This window comes from Myotis brandtii, unplaced genomic scaffold (assembly GCF_000412655.1).
Source record: "Myotis brandtii unplaced genomic scaffold, ASM41265v1 scaffold1071, whole genome shotgun sequence".
In the NCBI taxonomy this organism is placed as follows: domain Eukaryota; kingdom Metazoa; phylum Chordata; class Mammalia; order Chiroptera; family Vespertilionidae; genus Myotis; species Myotis brandtii.
Window position 1 is genome coordinate 367,018 of NW_005353634.1, and position 19,259 is coordinate 386,276.

Here is a 19,259-nt window from a genome sequence, read left to right on the forward strand (position 1 = left end):
AATTTAATACTCTTTCAGATTTGCAGCACAACCCTAGGCCAGGAAAGGAGGGAAAAGAGAAGCTCCAGCCAATGGAGTCAGTTTCCCACACTCACAGAAACTCCACCACTGCCCATTTCTGAGATCCAAGATCAGTTGGAAATTCTGATTCTCACAGCGCTACCAGCTCAGAATCTACAAGTGTATTTTACCCTTTCCCACAACATTCAGTGGTGTTTGCTTCCCCTCCCCAGTTTTTAAGATGCTGTTTTCCTATGAAGTCCAGAAAGGAATGTAGAAACCCGTGTTCCTACATTAACTTCTTTGTTTGAATTTTGCCATTGAAAACATAACATAAAACACCATTCTGTGTTTGCTTATATTAGCCCAGAGGCATCATCAATATCTAACACATTATAGAAAAGTTCCAAAGATACCTTAAGGTAGTAGATCAGGTCCTTGAATAACTTTGTTATGTTCAAAGTCCTTTCGTTATAAAGATGATAAGGGAAAATCATTGTTTCTTGCTAGGGCCACTGTGTGTGTGTTTACATGGTTTCCCCATGTCAGCGAGGGTTTTCTTCAGGTACTGGTTTCCCACCACATCCCAGAGATGTGCACGTCAGGTGATTGGGCAGGTCTACATTGTCCTAGTCTGAGTGCGTGTGGGCTTGGATGTGAGCGAGCCCTGCAATGAGAGGGTATTCTGTCAAGAGTGGGTTCCCACCCTGCTCCCTGAGCTTCCGGATAGGATCTGGCCACTCAGGACTGTGAACTAGAATGAAGCGGGTTGGAAAAGTATGATCTTGTTTTTATTCATCTTTCTTAAATGTATATATTAGTCACCTTTATTTCAATGTTTAATATTAGAAGTGTCTTGGGTCTTTATTTATAAGTTTGGTGATGCTGCTGTGACCAGAAATATGCCATAGGAACTTAACTCTTGTTTATGTCAATTAGCCTAGCATAACATTGACTTCATTATACATCATTTTGCTTCAAGTCCTAGTTTCCAAGAACCTATGGAGATGTTCAGCAAGGACTTACAGTATATTCTGCCAAATCCAGTTTCATTCCTCTGTCCCTTAAAGGATTAGTGTGTATCAAAAAAAATCAGCAGTTATTTATATCAGCTTGCAGTTTATAAGAAATCCAGAGTACCTTCCCTCATTTCATGGATTAGGAAATTTATGAGGACTAACCTGTATAACTGTAAGCTAAGTAAATGCCACATTTTTAAACCATCAATGAGGAAACTCACACACACTGAACCAAAGATATAAATATTGTCTTTTCCAGTCTCACTGCAATCTCCCCAAACATACAACGAGCAATGCATTAAATGAGAGCAATAGCAAAAGCTATGAAAATAGGAAATGGTAATCAAGAAACACTTTACACCTGGCTGTTCATTCTGTGAATTCAGTCAACAACTACATATTGAGATGCTGCTGTATCATCTCTATCAAAGTATCAAAGTGCAACACAATAGAATGCCCTGTACTTAGTTCACAGGATAGGCACTCTTCAGGAAATCAAACAATGTGAGACTGTGAGACTTTACCTTAGGAAATAAATTTGATATAAATGTTGAACATAATCGTGGAAAAATAACTAGAATTTCTCAATGGGAAGAAAACTCCTATAATTTTAGTATATTTATTTCAGTAAATGGAGACAGGTTTGGGGTGGTTTCAGAAGAATTCTATCTCTATGATTCCAGTTGAAAATTGTATTTACCTCTTTTATTTTATCTTTGAATTTGACAGTGTTCCCTGCCAGGTAGGAAGTACACATTCTTGACTTGACATCATGCTAGTGATTTGGAGAAAGCTTTGGATGAGATGGATCTTAAATGCATGCAATCAAAAGACAAAATATAAGCCTAACTAAGTCTCATCCTCAAGGGAACATTTATAGGCAGACCTGTCTCTCAGAAATTCCTCTTACCAGCTATATCCTTGACCCAAAATGAAAAAGTGGCTTTTCTCTATAAACTAGGGTTTTATCTTCAAATTAAGACAAAAACATGTAAAATAAAAGTTGTATTATATATAATCTTAGCCTGTGGTAGAAAGTACAACTAAGCCTTCACACATTAAGTGTATAGCTTTCATTTCATTCCATTGTATTCATGTCAATTTTTAAGTACAAGATTTTAATTGCTTATGTCTTTATTTAAATTTTCTTTTCACTCCCCTTCCTCCTTTTTGTCTAGCACTTTCTGCATATGTGACAGCACTTTACATCATTAGTACAAGTTTTCTTGCTTTGCCAAAAACTCTGATTCTTTGCCAAAACTCTGATTCTCACACATCAATATTAGCAATCTGTCTTCTATGGGAACTGCTTGATTTATGTTAATAGGAATAAACCATATATCAAGTGAGGAAACTTACATTTCTGTGCATGAATTTACATGAGTTTATCTGTCCTACTGGGAGGTCAATTTGCTAACCTATTAAGTGAAAGGACTAGATTAAATCATCATAAGTGTCTTCTACTCTAACACCTTATGATTTGCTGGTGGGAATAAATATGGTAAATAACTGCCTTTATGTAATATTGTTAATTTAAGAAAAGATACACCCTTAAATTTACATTTATTTAATTACTAGTTGAATACTTTTGTTCATATACATTTTTATGCTTGTTTTTTGAATTTTTATTTGTGATGTACCCATTCTACCGCTGTAGATTCTTAAATTTTTATTAAGTGATTGATTGATTGATTAGAAAAGGCTTTGGATAAATGCTGAAAATCTCAGAGCAACATTTACAAAGCCATAACAAGCTGGGCCCACATGTCCAAGAGAATGCATAGAAATTGGCAATGAATAGGGCATATCAGAGGGTCAGTAGGTCAGTAATTTAGCCTACTTGGCTGGAGCCTCCTTATCAGTGTTGGGTTCCCTAGATTGGGAAGTTATTAAAGGAGGCTTAAAAAGGTTTCTGGTTAGCACTGCTAAGCCCAGAGTGAAGAATTTTAAATAATGGATTATCCTGAGCTTTCGAAATTTCTGGATTGAAATGATGAAAAGAAAATTACTCTGTTGGATATCAGCAGAATGTAGTGTAATCTCAGGTAAGAGGTCCAGTGACCAGGCAGGTGGCAAATGTAACATGAAAATTGAGGAGATAAAAGCCTCTCTGCGGAGGGTGTCATTGGGAATGATTTTCTAAAAAAAGACTTGGCAAAAATTAAAATTACTTGGGTAAAAGGATAAAGGGAGATGCAGAAGATAAAACTGAAAATTAGGGCTTTGGTGTTGAGAAGATTTATTGGGAAGTCATATGCAAGAGCTACTTTTAATATTAATTCTCTGTAATACTGATAATGAGTCCAATCAGAAAAAAGTAATCTATTTAAAAAAGTATTAGTACTGTATTTCAAATATCAAGCAAAATACCATAGTTACTTGACACAACTCTGAAGTTTTAAAAAGGCGAAGAAATAAAGTTAAGTATTCTTTTTTGTCCTGAAGAGTTTGAGTTGAGATGAGCATTTTGGACTGTTATTAGAAATGTTTATATACTTATACTTAAGCCATAAATCATTGTGATCAAAGAACTTTAGCTCTTAGTCCTTCAGAAAGGTACCTTGCTGTAACATGTACTCAAATATATCAGACTTTGTCTAAAGCTAAACAATAGTTAATGCTTTGTTAGAATTTATAATATCACTAAATAAAGGATTTTTATTGAATTTATAGGGGTGATTTTGGTTAATAAAATTATATAGGTTTCAGGTGTACAATTCTGTAATGCATCATCTGTATATTGCATTGTGTATTCACCACCCAAAATCCAGTCTCCTTCCATCACCATTTATCAACCTTTTACCCTCTTCTGATTTTTCCTGAGTCAGCTTATGAAAATTGTTTGTTTCTAAAAATTTATTCATTTCATCCAGATTGTCCAATTTGTTGGCATGTAGTTATTTGTTATATTTTCTTATAATCCCTGGTATTTCTGTGGAGTCAGATTACCATTACTTCTTCTCTTTCATTTCTGATTTTATTTATTTGGGTCCTCTCTCTTTATTTTCCTGGTAAGTCAGAATAGAGATTGTCAACCCTGTTTATTTTTTCAAAGAACCAGTTCTTGGTTTCATTAATCTTTTTTATTTTTTTAGAGTCTATTTCATGTATTTCTGCTCTGATCTTTATTATTTCCTTCCTTCTACTCACTTTGGGCTTTGTTGTTCTTTTCTATGCCTTTAAATGTAAAGTTAGATTGTTTACTTGAGATTTTTCTTGTTTCTTGAGTTCGGCCTGTAATGCTATGAATTTCCTCTCAGGACTGCTTTCGCTGTGTCTCATAGGTTTTGCATTGTTGTGTTCTCATTTTCATTTGTTTCAAGGCATCTTTTGATTTCTTTATTGATATCATTGTTAACCCATTAATTGTTAATAGTTTATTAACATATTCTTTAGCTTCCATGTCTTTGTGTTTTTTTCTTGCGATTAATTTGTAGTTTCTTACCATTATGGTTAGAAAAGATACTTGATATGACTTCTGTCTTCTTAAATTTATTGAGACTTGTTTTGTGTCCTAATATGTGGTCTGTCTTAAAATGTTTCATATGCATATGAAAAGAATGTATATTCTGCTGCTTTGGGGTAAAATGCTCTGAAAATATGAATTAAATCCATCTCATCATAAACATAGACATTCTCTTGTTTGAACAAAGTTTGGTGATTTAAATTCTTACTTGAACAAGCATTTTAGAATATTTATAAAATCCTACTACTATTAGAATTTAATTAGTCTGACATTATATTCTAAATGGATTTACTCATATGCTATTAAATATTATCTAATCTAATAAAAGAGAAACATGCAAATTGACTGCACCTCTGCTATGCCCCAAGCCATGCCCACCAGTCAATCAGAGTGACTATATGCAAATTAACCCAACCAAGATGGCAGCTGGAGCAAGCAGAAGGCTTGGTTGCCCCGGCGATGGAGGAAGCCAAGCTTCCCGCTTGCCCTGGCCAGCTGTGGCCTCCGCTCAAGGCAAAAAAGTTTCAATTATAGAAGATAAATAAATCCCAGATACCTGCTTCCAGCCAGCCTCTACTGGGAGCTTGGGTGGCTGGGGGTCATGGCCAACCTGCAAAAAGCCATCAGCCCCTCACCCAGGATGGCCACACCCTCATGGGGTGAGGGTCCCCGCTGGGGAGTTTGGCCAGCCTGGAAACAGCCATCAGCCCTTCACCCAGGCTGGCCAGGCACCCCAGTGGGAACCCCCACACTGAAGGGGCTGTGGCCAGCCTGCAAACAGCCTTCAACCCCTAACCCAGGCTGGCCAGGCACTGCAGCGAGGACCCCCAATCTGAAGGGGCTGTGGCCAGCCTGCAAACAGCCTTCAACCCCTAACCCAGGCTGGCCAGGCACTGCAGCGAGGACCCCCAATCTGAAGGGGCTGTGGCCAGCCTGCAAACAGCCTTCAACCCCTAACCCAGGCTGGCCAGGCACTGCAGCGAGGACCCCCAATCTGAAGGGGCTGTGGCCAGCCTGCAAACAGCCTTCAACCCCTAACCCAGGCTGGCCAGGCACTGCAGCGAGGACCCCCAATCTGAAGGGGCTGTGGCCAGCCTGCAAACAGCCTTCAACCCCTAACCCAGGCTGGCCAGGCACTGCAGCGAGGACCCCCAATCTGAAGGGGCTGTGGCCAGCCTGCAAACAGCCTTCAACCCCTAACCCAGGCTGGCCAGGCACTGCAGCGAGGACCCCCAATCTGAAGGGGCTGTGGCCAGCCTGCAAACAGCCTTCAACCCCTAACCCAGGCTGGCCAGGCACTGCAGCGAGGACCCCCAATCTGAAGGGGCTGTGGCCAGCCTGCAAACAGCCTTCAACCCCTAACCCAGGCTGGCCAGGCACTGCAGCGAGGACCCCCAATCTGAAGGGGCTGTGGCCAGCCTGCAAACAGCCTTCAACCCCTAACCCAGGCTGGCCAGGCACTGCAGCGAGGACCCCCAATCTGAAGGGGCTGTGGCCAGCCTGCAAACAGCCTTCAACCCCTAACCCAGGCTGGCCAGGCACTGCAGCGAGGACCCCCAATCTGAAGGGGCTGTGGCCAGCCTGCAAACAGCCTTCAACCCCTAACCCAGGCTGGCCAGGCACTGCAGCGAGGACCCCCAATCTGAAGGGGCTGTGGCCAGCCTGCAAACAGCCTTCAACCCCTAACCCAGGCTGGCCAGGCACTGCAGCGAGGACCCCCAATCTGAAGGGGCTGTGGCCAGCCTGCAAACAGCCTTCAACCCCTAACCCAGGCTGGCCAGTGAGGGACCCCCCGAGTGCACAAATTTTTGTGCACCGGGTCTCTAGTCATAAATAATTAAAACTAAGCTACATTGTCAAAACAGGTAATAACCTATACTTATTATTGTAGTCACCTCAGATTTCTGTCATGTTCATTGTCTGACTTGCTAATTCACAAAATTTAATAAATAAAAAAATGAGAGTTCTATATATCAACTGGCTAAGTTGTGAAAAAAATCAGTAGGCTTATTTGATAATAATAACTGTAAAAAATTTAAGTAAACTAATTTCTTTATAAATGAGATGAATAAAATATCACTAGCAATAATCTAGGCAAATACAAAGCAACCCACCAGAATAACAAGGAAGATGGGTAATTTGGCAAGAAGTGTCATAAACTGATTACAATGATTTGCATTTGCTTGAGGTTTTACAGTTTGTAAAGTATCTACACATTCATTAAATCATTAGGGCCTTATAACAACATGCTGGAAGGTAGTACCCTGAGAGGAGAAACACAGAGAAAAGTGTTAGGGAATTGGGTCGTAGTGGAGCATGGTTAAGTGTATCAATTTAACTACAGTAGAAACAAGATGTGTAAAGCCAGGCAATTTGGGTAACAAGTACAGGGCCAAGACAAAATTAAGTAAGGGAAATGCACATCATTTTTATTTTTGTGACCACAGAAAGACGTGCTGAAAAGGAGTTGAAGTTTAACAACTAATTGAAACAGGATATGACTGAGTGTGTGTAACCCATTCTGTATCAGCATAAGAGCTTTCAACCTAAACAAATAATATAACTGAATATAAAACAAACACTAAATAGTAATTAGCTATGTTGCCATACATAGTCTACTTAGCTCCAACCAAGAGGATTAATTTTGTTCATTAAATTCCACAAATAAGTGAGATCTTGTGATATCTGTCTTTCTCAGATTGGCTTATTTCACTTAGCATAAGAGACCAACAAAATAAGACCCAGAAGCATAGAGGCATGGAACGACTAACATACGTTGATGTGGGGATTAGGGGAAAGAGAAGAGATAAACCAAAGAACTTACATACTTAAATACATAGCCTGTGGACACAGGCAATGGTGGGGTGAAGAACTGGGGGATGGGTAGGGGTTGGGAAGAGGGGGATAAAGGAGGGAAATGGGAGACATCTGTAATACTATCAACAATTTAAAAAAGAGGATGCTCTAAGGAACAATTTGGAAGGTGTTTCTGATATATGCAAAGCATGAGGTATTGTAATGTGGCAATTCTGCTTATTTAATAGCTCTGAAGGCTGTAGATTGTTGAATCCTGAAGTTGCCAATCCATGGTGCCTCATCTACCTTACCTTTCACCATGGCTGCCTATAAAATAGCTGAAGCTTATAGTCCTGATGGCTTAAACATACATTTGGGGATGTGCTATTACTTTCCTTGCCCCTTACATGTAAAGGAGGATTAGGTGAGCTCAGAATATATAAGGGGAGGAGAATAATTAATGACTCAAGAGCCCTATTAGCTAGGAAAGAATGGCACCATTATCTTCCTTTTAAAGCAAGCCTCAGAACTCATTAAGCAATTTGACCAGGGTGACTTAGAAGTTGGGAAAATTGAGACACAAATCCAGGACTCTGGTTTTAAATGTATGCTTTTATCTTAATATGCTGCCCTCTAAATTAATATTATAACTACACATCATAATTTACATCATCAAGGGCCTAAATTTCTGTAGTAGATTTTCATATTTCTTTTGATGATTCTGGATCAATAAGTACATGTCTTCAAATTAGGTTTATCTATCATTCTTTATTTAGAAATTTAACTAATGAAAATTTAGTATGCAATTCTAAAATATTGAACTACATAATGTAGTTGGTGTGTATCCTTGGACAGAATGCAAATAGGGTAGGAAAATGCTGTCATAAAACTCATCCATCTTCTTAGTAAATGCTGTCAATTCCCTCTACCTTGTTAGCAGGGATGTTGTCAGATTCACTCCTTTCCTCTCCATCTTTTTTAAAAATAAGATGACATTCTAATTTATGGTGAGATTAAGTGAACAGCAGGAAATGGGGAAAGGAAGAACATGAGAGCTATAGTAGTCTATAATATAGTCCTATTACACACACACCAAAATATTACCCCTTTGGAAATAGTGGTGGTATGACTCTTTACCCACATGTGGATCTTCTTTTCTTTCTAGGCATATGGGGACTATAGGCAGGGCCACATGACTAGTTTTGGCCCATGGTACATATAGGGCCTGAGGTTAAAAAATACAGGTAAGCCCTAACCAGTTTGGCTCAGTGGGTAGAGCATCAGCCTGCGGACTGAAGGGTCCCAGGTTCAATTCTGGTCAAGGGCATGTACCTTGGTTGCGGGCACATTCCCAGTAGGGGTGTGCAGGAGGCAGCTGATCGATGTTTCTCCCTCATTGATGTTTCTAACTCTCTATCCCTCTCCCATCCTCTCTGTAAAAAATCAATAAAATATATTTTTTAAAAAATACAGGTAAGAGTTTCTAGTCATCCCTTTCTCCGTTCTGGTGGTCCTGGAAGAGGACCCTGGACCAGAGGGTGGTCCCACACAACCAATGCAGCCTGTGTGCCTGAATTTCGACTGCCTGAGAGATTCCTGCCTGGAGAGTCTCCTGGACTCAGGATGAACTCTGAGGGAACAAGGTATAACTTGATGGCTCTGAGATACTGGGATTGCTTGCTACCTCAGCATGCATGGACTAATTTATCTTAACAGAAAGACACTTATTTTCTTCTTATTTTATAGCTTCCAACAAATTCTTCTGGCAAGTTTCAATGAAATGACTTTCAGCTCTAAGATGACCCCTATACAACGCAGGGGCTGAACTCCAGGCATTTCTGAAAGGTGAGGAACTTGGGCTGTGGAGGCTTCCTGCCTGCCTTGCTCCTCTGGCTTGACCACTTTCTGTCTCTACGACCTTGGGCAGCAGGTCTCCAGTGCGATAGTTTCCTCATTTGCAAATGTAAATATTAATAATAGTGTCTAAGACACTGGGTTCTTATAAGGGAAAAATAATGTTATGAGAAAAAATAATACATACAAACATGTAGAAGAGTGTTTGGCATAAAATCAGCGCTTGAGAAGGGTTAGATATCATATCTTGTCAACACCAATCCTAACCCGCTTGAGGACACACTGTTTTATTTAGTTGGTTCAAAATCCCCTTTGATGATTACGAGAGTTGACAACTACATGATCAAATCATGGAAAATGATATCTATAGGCTAGTAACAAAAGAATGGAAATTATTTTATTAGCGACATCTCTAATGCACTGCTTTTTAGTGGTTCCATGGAGTGGATCTATTGCTTTTCTTAGAACTGTAGGGGTCAATGTTAAGTAGATAAAATTCAAAAATGAAATACCAGTAATGGAAGTGACATATTCAGGGTCAAATAGCATTAAAACAATGAAATCAGAACTTCTTAGGGAAAGAAACCAACATAATCAACAGTCTTTGAACTCAGTGGGGAAAAAAACTGAAAGGTGAAGCCGCTTACAATACATGAGAAAAATGAGGCTTTCATTATTCAGCAGCTCATTCATTTTATGTGGTAGCTAAATTGCCTGAGATCACTTTCATATTCTGCAAAGATCAAACATATTAAGAATGTCAAAACAACATTAAGTAACCCCCTTCAAGCGTCAAAATAACTGCTAAGAATAAAGGAAAAATTTTGCAAAGTTCAGTGCTATGAAGAACACAATTAAATGGTGATGTTGTGGGGGAAAATTGTGGGAAGTCAGGCTGTCACTAAAATACTACCCAAATCACTTTAAAGGGTTGATTTTAATAAAATACTGAAACTGAGATCCTAAATTTCTTCACTTGTAAATAAGGATAATAACTATTTCATACATTCATATGAAACTCTAATGTATGTAAAGTTTTATAAAGCAGTTACTATTAGCTTACCTATTTTTGATAACTCTAGAAGTTATAAATTATAAGCAATATGTCCTCCTTATTTTACTTTGGCCTTCAACCAACTCTAAACCCTTTGTTGATTTACTAACATTTTAAAGTGGGTTTATACGCAAATCTTCTGTATGTTCCACTTTAGTTTTCCCCCAAAAGATCAGAATGATAAATCCAAGAATGTCCAATAAAATGACAGCCTACATAATTGCGGTTCCACTAAGATATGGTTAACTGCAGTTTTATGTTCAACACTGCTGTGTGCCCTCACAGTAGCATCGAAACTGTCATTACTTCAGAATCAGAAAACTTGAACGATTCTAAAACTCCAAAATATTTAGTCTAAAAATTCAAATATAGTGTCAAATTGACCCAAAAAACATCGCGTGATTTTCTGATAGTGTCTATTAATCATCAGAGTCTGTATATTTTACCCAATTACGTGATATGAATTTTTAATGCTCATAAATCACTCCCTCACTTAAAAATCACTGAAGTACATTGCAATGCTATCTTTTGCTACAAATTTGAGTGCATATTATAGTAAGATGTACAACTAACAAAGTCGAGAGAAAGAAACTGAATCAGGACAATTATAAGGCTTGACATTGCATTTTTTTGCATGTATTCCCTGGAAAACAATTCAGTTAAGGCAGTGATTTATGACTTGACTACACCATTTCCGGTGCAATTCCAAGTGGAACCACTCAGGCTCTTCTTCATAGAGGATCCACAAAGAGCTATAATTAGAACCTACAGGTAAGAGGTCTTGCATAGTTTCAGAGACTGTGTAGCTGCCATAAGCAACTTAACTACTGATTTGTCTAAAAAAAAAAAAAAAGCCATGTAATGCAGTGCCTTATTTCTTTATTCATTAAGTAATTATATGCAGGCATAATTCAAAGACAAGAATTTTATGTTAATGAAACCATTTCAGTTAATAGACTCATTTTTTCTAGAATATTATTAAACTAATGAGGGGAGGTATGAATATAATTATATCATATTGAAAGAAATGGGAAATTTCTCTTTTTTGTATGCCCTGTATTTTTGAGCAGATTTTATATTTAGTTTAAGCATGACCTAAAAATATCAGTTTTGTTTCTTTTTATAACTGCTATAACTACCAAGAGATGAAAGAGAACTTTGGTCAATTTTTATTTTCTTTTTACCTTTCATCAGCAGGGACACAACAACCTCCCATCACAGAAGTGAGATAATCTTTGTTTAAATTAACAAGACAAAAACCTTTCCTATTCCAATTTAATTAATGAATGCTACATTTTTAAAGTATATATTCTGCCTTTCATTAAGAATTGATTTTGTCATAAGCAGTATTACCATTTTATATTTTGCAGAAATATCCCTTTCAAAGGACTATGGAGGTTAGTCCATAGTCCTTTGTATGGATTAAGCGATTTAAAGTGTTCAAATGCATATTGTAAAAAATAACTTCTTATTAATGATGTGAGGAAAGCATTTCTACTTTGGAATCTTCAGGAATAGGAAATATATGCCATGTGTTACGATAATTTAATGGATGATACACAGAGCTTGCAGTTCAAAATTTAAATTCTGAAAGTAATGTTGGCTGATAGCAAAAACTGCAGTCCCTTACACTTCAATCACAAGATTCCAGACAAATATTATGATGCTCTGTGTTAATTGCTTTCTATGTTTTACAAATATATAAATATGGTATACATACATATGAAATAACTAAGTTTCAGTGAATATTACCAAATCATCAGTAAAACAAACAAACAAAAAATACCTTATTGGCCTCATATATTCCATATATTAATGGGAAAAAGGGGAGCATATGCAGGGGTGGGCAAACTTTTTGACTCGAGGGCCACAAAAAAGGGGAGCATATAGAGCAAATAAAGTCAAAAGAAAGTCTTAACACCGCTGTACTAACACTCTTGATTATGTGATTAACTATAATAAGAGAAGAAGGTCAATAACTATAACTTTTTTTTTTAGCTTAGGATTTAACTCAGCTTTCCAGGCCAATAGTTGCTTATAAATGTGTTAAATAAAAACAGATCTTGTAGTTTGGGCATATGTCACTAATCATATTTTAAACAATGGTCTTTCATGGGGTAGCTTTGTCTGCACTTTGAGGCAGAGAGATGGATTTAAACCTCAGAGGTTGTGTTTAGGCTTTTGGCTCAATATTCATACTCAACCAGCTCGAATTATTCAACTTATTCAACTTGATTAATGGCAAATAAGTTATCTACTCTGTGGATGATTTGTGATTGATAAGAAGCTCTATTTTGAGATTCAGATTGGTTCCCAGATATCGACAGGGAGTCAATGTCTGAAATTATAAGTTAATTATTGGGTCTCAATAATAGGCTGTGGAAGAAAGATGTCTTCTAAGACCAAAAGGTCTAACACTGGATGAACATTTGAAAATATTATTTAAATATAGAAAGTTAATAAAACCTTGGGTTTATTTCTATCAAGCTAAATGGGTGCATTAAAAAGTTAAGAATTTATTATTTTGCTATTCAATAAATCAATTATTTGTTTACCTGACTCATATTTATTAAACATACTGATCATAAATTTAATAAATTTTGATTATGGCCTTTCTTGATTATTGGTCTTATGTTTTGTAACTTTATGAAAAATTACATTTATTCTACTTACATTACCTTCATGTCCACAAACACAGAACGAAAATCATTCTGAGTGTCCTCTTTGTTTTCATTCAATTGTTTCTTTAAAAAATAAAGCCTATTATCTTTCTGTCATTCTGCCTAAAACATTATATCATCTTTTAATAGAAAGTTATTTAAAAAATAGTATTCCAAATTACCATGATATAACTTGAAAAAGGCAATAAGGAAATATAACTGAATACTCTTTCTCTGTAGCAACAAAAATTAAAGTTTTGCCCACGGCTGATACAGAGCAAATAAAGTCAAAAGAAAGTCTTAACACTGCTGTACTAACACTCTTGATTATGTGATTAACTATAGTAAGAGAAGAAGGTCAATAACTATAACTTTTTTTTTTAGCTTAGGATTTAACTCAGCTTTCCAGGCCAATAGTTGCTTATAAATGTGTTAAATAAAAACAGATCTTGTAGTTTGGGCATATGTCACTAATCATATTTTAAACAATGGTCTTTCATGGGGTAGCTTTGTCTGCACTTTGAGGCAGAGAGATGGATTTAAACCTCAGAGGTTGTGTTTAGGCTTTTGGCTCAATATTCATACTCAACCAGCTCGAATTATTCAACTTATTCAACTTGATTAATGGCAAATAAGTTATCTACTCTGTGGATGATTTGTGATTGATAAGAAGCTCTATTTTGAGATTGATTGGTTCCCAGATATCGACAGGGAGTCAATGTCTGAAATTATAAGTTAATTATTGGGTCTCAGTAATAGGCTGTGGAAGAAAGATGTCTTCTAAGACCAAAAGGTCTAACACTGGATGAACATTTGAAAATATTATTTAAATATAGAAAGTTAATAAAACCTTGGGTTTATTTCTATCAAGCTAAATGGGTGCATTAAAAAGTTAAGAATTTATTATTTTGCTATTCAATAAATCAATTATTTGTTTACCTGACTCATATTTATTAAACATACTGATCATAAATTTAATAAATTTTGATTATGGCCTTTCTTGATTATTGGTCTTATGTTTTGTAACTTTATGAAAAATTACATTTATTCTACTTACATTACCTTCATGTCCACAAACACAGAACGAAAATCATTCTGAGTGTCCTCTTTGTTTTCATTCAATTGTTTCTTTAAAAAATAAAGCCTATTATCTTTCTGTCATTCTGCCTAAAACATTATATCATCTTTTAATAGAAAGTTATTTAAAAAATAGTATTCCAAATTACCATGATATAACTTGAAAAAGGCAACAAGGAAATATAACTGAATACTCTTTCTCTGTAGCAACAAAAATTAAAGTTTAAAGATCAAAAGTGAACTAGTCAAAAAAATCACAGTACTCTTCATTAAGTTGTGCAATAAACAAATTTTCACTAAAGATGACTCCCTCTACTCTTCCCACTTAATTGACAAATATTGTTCAGATATGCACCTGTCATCATGATTTTAGGGGAAATAAACTCATTTCTAGTTCCAGGGCCTAATATCAATTAAGTTCAAATCATAATAGTGGGGAAGTAAACTTAGTCCATGGGTGATAAATGACCTAAACTGGTAAATTAGACTAAATTAAAACAAAAACACACCTTTATTGGCTGTTAGAAGCAAAGGAATTTTTCTCTTCCTTCTACTGAATAACAAAGACCCCTGGCATATTTCAAGGGAATCAGCTTAAGGCGAATGCTAAAAACATCCTGTTCTAGAAGCATCTTTATTTTTTCCCTATAGTTCTTCTATCAATGGAATTCCCTCAGGGAGACAGAGAACTTGCTGATACAGGAGGCAAGTTGTCCCACCACTTCCATGTACTGGATTAAGTTGTGTCCTGGAAAAATGTGGGCGTGAGAAGGGTGGAAGGGGTTGGCAGTGTAGGAGGCATTCAATAGAAGGTCCTTGAGTTACCAAAATATATAATATAATATGAAAAAGTATAAAGTTATATTTATGACTTGATTATGATATTTAATTTAGAAAAATCTCACATAATTAACTGTGATCTTCTCCATTCAAACTCTGTCTGTGTTACTACCCAATTTGATGAGTATTAACAAGGGATTAACTGCTTCATTTTTATTCCACGAAACATTTGGTTTTGCTATTATCTACTGTCTATTGGCATGATATTTCCACACACCAAATCTTTCATTACCTATACAGCTGAATTCTAATTGTTAATTCTAATTGTTTACACTGAGTGGCCAGATTATTATGACCAGCCAGATTATTATGACCACCCCATCAGTACTTCATTGACACTTCCAAAAATACTGAATACTGAAAACTTCCTAAGCAAATACTCTCAAGGTTTTATTATTATTATTATTTGCATAACTAATTCACTTCATTGTACTGATGGGGTGGTCATAATAATCTGTGTAGTATAGAAAATAAACTTTTTGGCATTGTCCTCAGAATTTAATAATGCAAAACTAGTAACAAACATCTTTAGAAAAAAAGAATAAAATGGTCCTTCAGTATTAAAATTTCTTATTAAAAAGCATTAGGTCAAAATTAATAGTATGATGTTATTAATATAGATAAGTTACACATGAATAAAATAAATCTAATCCCATCTCTTATAGTAAATCAAATGATTTGAAACTACAAGCCACTGTTACAGGTCAATTGAAAAAATATATTCAGCTTTTTCATTATTCTGTGGTTTCTGATAATGCAACTTTTTAAACAGTGTATACCCAGGATATAACAATGTACTGCATACTTACCAGGTGATTTTTATGCCACTTTGCTGAATGCAGGATTAATATATTTGGGCTTTTTATTGCTTGAGTAGAAAGTGCTCATTACTTATTATGTTTATAATATAAAATGAAAATAAAATAAAAAGTGTTTTTAAATGGCATACATCACACTGTTGTAGTGGTTGATTTCCTCAAGATCGTCTTCTGTGGTTTTGGTGCAGTGGGAGGAGGCACAGTTGCAGGTCTGAGAGGGGGGTAGCTGTTACTGTGGCTTATTCCCGGTCCCCCATTTTCCAGTGGAAATGGAGGGAGATGCGGTGGAGGAGGGCGGGGAGGGCCTTGGGGAGGAAGCTTTCCTGGCGGCTGGACAGGTTCACTGTGCAAATGGACCTCCCGGTTTTTTATGTTATACCGGGTCTCACAGTCAGGACAATAGCCATGGTACTGCACTTTTTCATTAAACCGAACCCTTTCCCGAGGCCCTGCCTGGGGACACCTGTCTTTTTCAGGTCTATGCATCAGAGGCTGCACGGACGCCTTGTCCGAGTTGCTACCGGGTGTGCAGCAGATGTCTCCATTGGGGATTTTGTTCGGTGCTCCTGGTAAGCCACCATTCCGCAGAAGGGTGCCATTGGTCTTTACAGGATTGACAGCGGGCGCCACCCTTTGGGGGTCTTCACTCTTCACGGGTGTCAACCGCGGTGGAGGCGGTGGAGGGTTTGGCTTTCTCAGGACCGTGAGGATAGCAGATGGGTGTGCTGGGGGTTTAATGAGCGGTGCATTGGCCTGCACTTTGATCTTCTCTAGGCTGGAGGCTGTCGTGCTGCTTGAGCTACTATTCAGGGTGTCCGTTTTGGAGCTGTCGGTCATCTCATCCTCCAGCTGTAGGTCAGAGGTCAGGGTATCAATCTGGTCAACCACCTGGTTGGAAAGGACAAGGGAACTGTGTTGAAAAAGGACCCCAAAGCAAAATATATTAGAAACAATGTCTTCCTGGCTAGCCGTGATCCGCTATGGGAGCCTTGACTAATGTTGAATTGTTTATTCCATTACCGCACAATGTTTTCATTCAATGAATTTACAGAATAGCTGCCATAAGAGTGGCAACTGATAACATCATGATTTCACATGCCTAGAATATAACACACTATTTATGCATACGTTTTATCCCTAACTCTGCTATACCCACCGAAGATAAAATCCTGATGCAGAAACAGTCCTGATTTTTAAAAACAAGAGGAGGAGATTTGCTTAGCAGATAGAAATCTACGGGAGAACATTAATCTCATGCTAAAAATGAGAAAAAGCCAGACAATTTTCAAAATCATAACTTTACTAGACCATCAGAGAACTAGGATCACAAAATAACGGAATGAACGGAACTGCAAGGAGTTTCAAGCTCCCTTAGGATAGATAGGACACAAAGATTGTCTCACCTTTGGCAAATCACAGGAAAAGAGGCAGCCTCCACGAAAGTGAGTAAATAAAACAGCTATGTTAATGAGTGATTAAAGGCAGAGTGTGTGCTGTCATGTCAGACAAGGCAACTTGTCCTCACTCATGTCCCTTTTTCATGTGCCTCTCACCTGGGAGATTGGGGGCAGGGAAAGACATTGCGAAGAGTCCCTCCTAGGTAAACAGGCTCAAAATCCCACCCATATCCCAGACCCCTTTCTTTACAAAACTAAAGCTTTAAGAAGTAGAGAAATGACAAAAAACAAACAAACAAACAACCCTCCAACCTCTAAGACACAGACAATGAAATCCTTCCTCTAGGACAGGGTAGGGGAAGGGGCCAGAAAATTCTCTTGGACACAGAATTCACAGATGCCTGTTATCACTTGGGGAGAGACCCAAGTCACAACCACCACTCAAAAGCTGCCACAGACACAGGCAGAGGCAGGGAATCAAATAAGTTTATCAAAACCATTAGACCATGATATAGGCCAGTGATGGTGAACCTTTTGAGCTCGGCGTGTCAGCCTTTTGAAAAACCCTAACTTAACTCTGGTGCCGTGTCACATATAGAAATTTTTTGATATTTGCAACCATAGTAAAACAAAGACTTATATTTTTGAAATTTATTTTATATATTTAAATGCCATTTAACAAAGAAAAATCAACCAAAAAAAATGAGTTCGCCATCACTGATATAGGCCCTACCCCAAGTAAAGGAGAGTAATTCTGAAGACAGGAAAACTGGGTGGAAGCATGTTAGACAGTTTTAAGGAAAGATTTCCTAAGGGCATTGGGGAGTCATGGAGTTAAAGCTGCCCATCAAAGGAATCTAGCATCTCCCATGACAGGCTTGCCTTAGGGTCTCTGTCCTGTTCAGTCACTGCCTGGGGGCAGCTTGTGTGAGGATGACCTTGACTCAAATGCTGGACTTCAGAGAACTGCAGCTGGGCCCTCAGTCATTCCCACTCCTTATAGTCAGGGATCTTGGAGGCCATTCTCATGACTATACTATTACGCATACTAGTATATGAAAACGGACAAGTTGTGAATTACATGACAAATAATTTATTTTTGTACAATTCACATATTTGTATTTGTAGGTTTTCTTTGTTGTTGTTTTTTTTGTTTGTTTTTTGTGTTTGTTTTTTTTTCCTTTTCTCTTAGTCAGGCCCAGTTTGTTCAACTGTGAAGTTGGCTCTTTGACACATGGTGGCAGGATTGGGCTCAAAATGAAAACATCACAACCAACTAGAAATTAGGGACACTATAGAGATTTTACTTCTTCTTCTTATCTGGTTCGTGCTAATACCACCCGAGCTCATCCTTCTATTTTAACCCTTCAATATATCTTAAATCCATTCACTTGTATTTTCATTTCTTTGATCCTAGTCTGAGGCACCATCCAGGCCACCCAGAGTCACCTTGCTTCCTCTTTCATTTCTCTAGTCTCAGTGATCTTTTAAAAATAGAATAGAAGTGTGTGCTCTTGCCAACCTCCTGCTTAGAATCTTTCATGCCTGTTCACTTCTCCTATGATAAAGATCAATTCTTAACATGATCTCCAAGGTCCTATATAGTCTTACTCAGTGCTGTGCTGGTGTTTAACAATGGATCTTTAGGGTTCAAGGGGATCCTGACTTGAACAGTTTGCCAGTTTTCAGAGTGTAAACATCCATGAGGGTCAATTTCATTGACTGTGAGGTTGGAAAGAAATGTTCAGTAACACATCGTTACGAAGTGTTTCCACCATGCCAACAGAATAGATATAAATAAGCTCAGGAGTACAAATAATAGTAAAATGTAGTGAAATCATTATAAATGATTAAGAATAATTAGAAATAGTGTGGTGAAGGCCTGTGGAGGGGGTGGGAGTGTAGTGGAAGGAGTCAATGGGGGACAACTGTAATACTTTCAACAATAAAGATAAATTTAGAAAATCATAATCTGAAAACCTTTATTTTTAATGTAATTTATTTAACAAGTTTATATACCTACCTTTGTTTTCAATAATGATCATTTAATAGATGGCTCACAAAATTTCTAAAAATATAACAACCGGGCCTATTTAGCCCATATAATCCAGCAACATCTCTGTCTTTCACTCCTAAATAACTCCATATCCTTAACTCTGATAAGTTTCCCTTTTCCTTTCTGTTCTCTAACCTCTCTGGTCTTCTTTTAGACCAGTGGTTCTCAACCTTCCTAATGCCGCGACCCTTTAATACAGTTCCTCATGTTGTGGTGACCCCC

The 19,259-nt window shown here is 37.4% G+C and overlaps 1 protein-coding gene across 8 annotated transcripts in view; it reads right to left on the reverse strand.

Annotated features, from left to right (window-relative positions):
• The window catches only part of PRR16 (proline rich 16), a 245,379-nt gene that overhangs the window by 57,306 nt on the left and 168,814 nt on the right, over window positions 1–19,259 (reverse strand). For 4 of the 8 annotated variants that reach the window (XR_001362569.1, XR_001362579.1, XR_001362571.1 and 1 more), the window contains one exon: window positions 15,576–16,472. Coding sequence is in view for 3 of the 8 variants with exons in the window: in XM_005857088.2 (XP_005857150.1) it covers window positions 15,717–16,472 (756 nt within the window). In the remaining 5 variants the exon portion in view is untranslated. Of the gene's footprint in view, window positions 1–6,203; window positions 6,218–15,493; window positions 16,473–19,259 lie in introns of those variants that run through there. The other 4 variants (XR_001362570.1, XM_014541616.1, XM_005857088.2 and 1 more) reach the window with 4 other exon arrangements.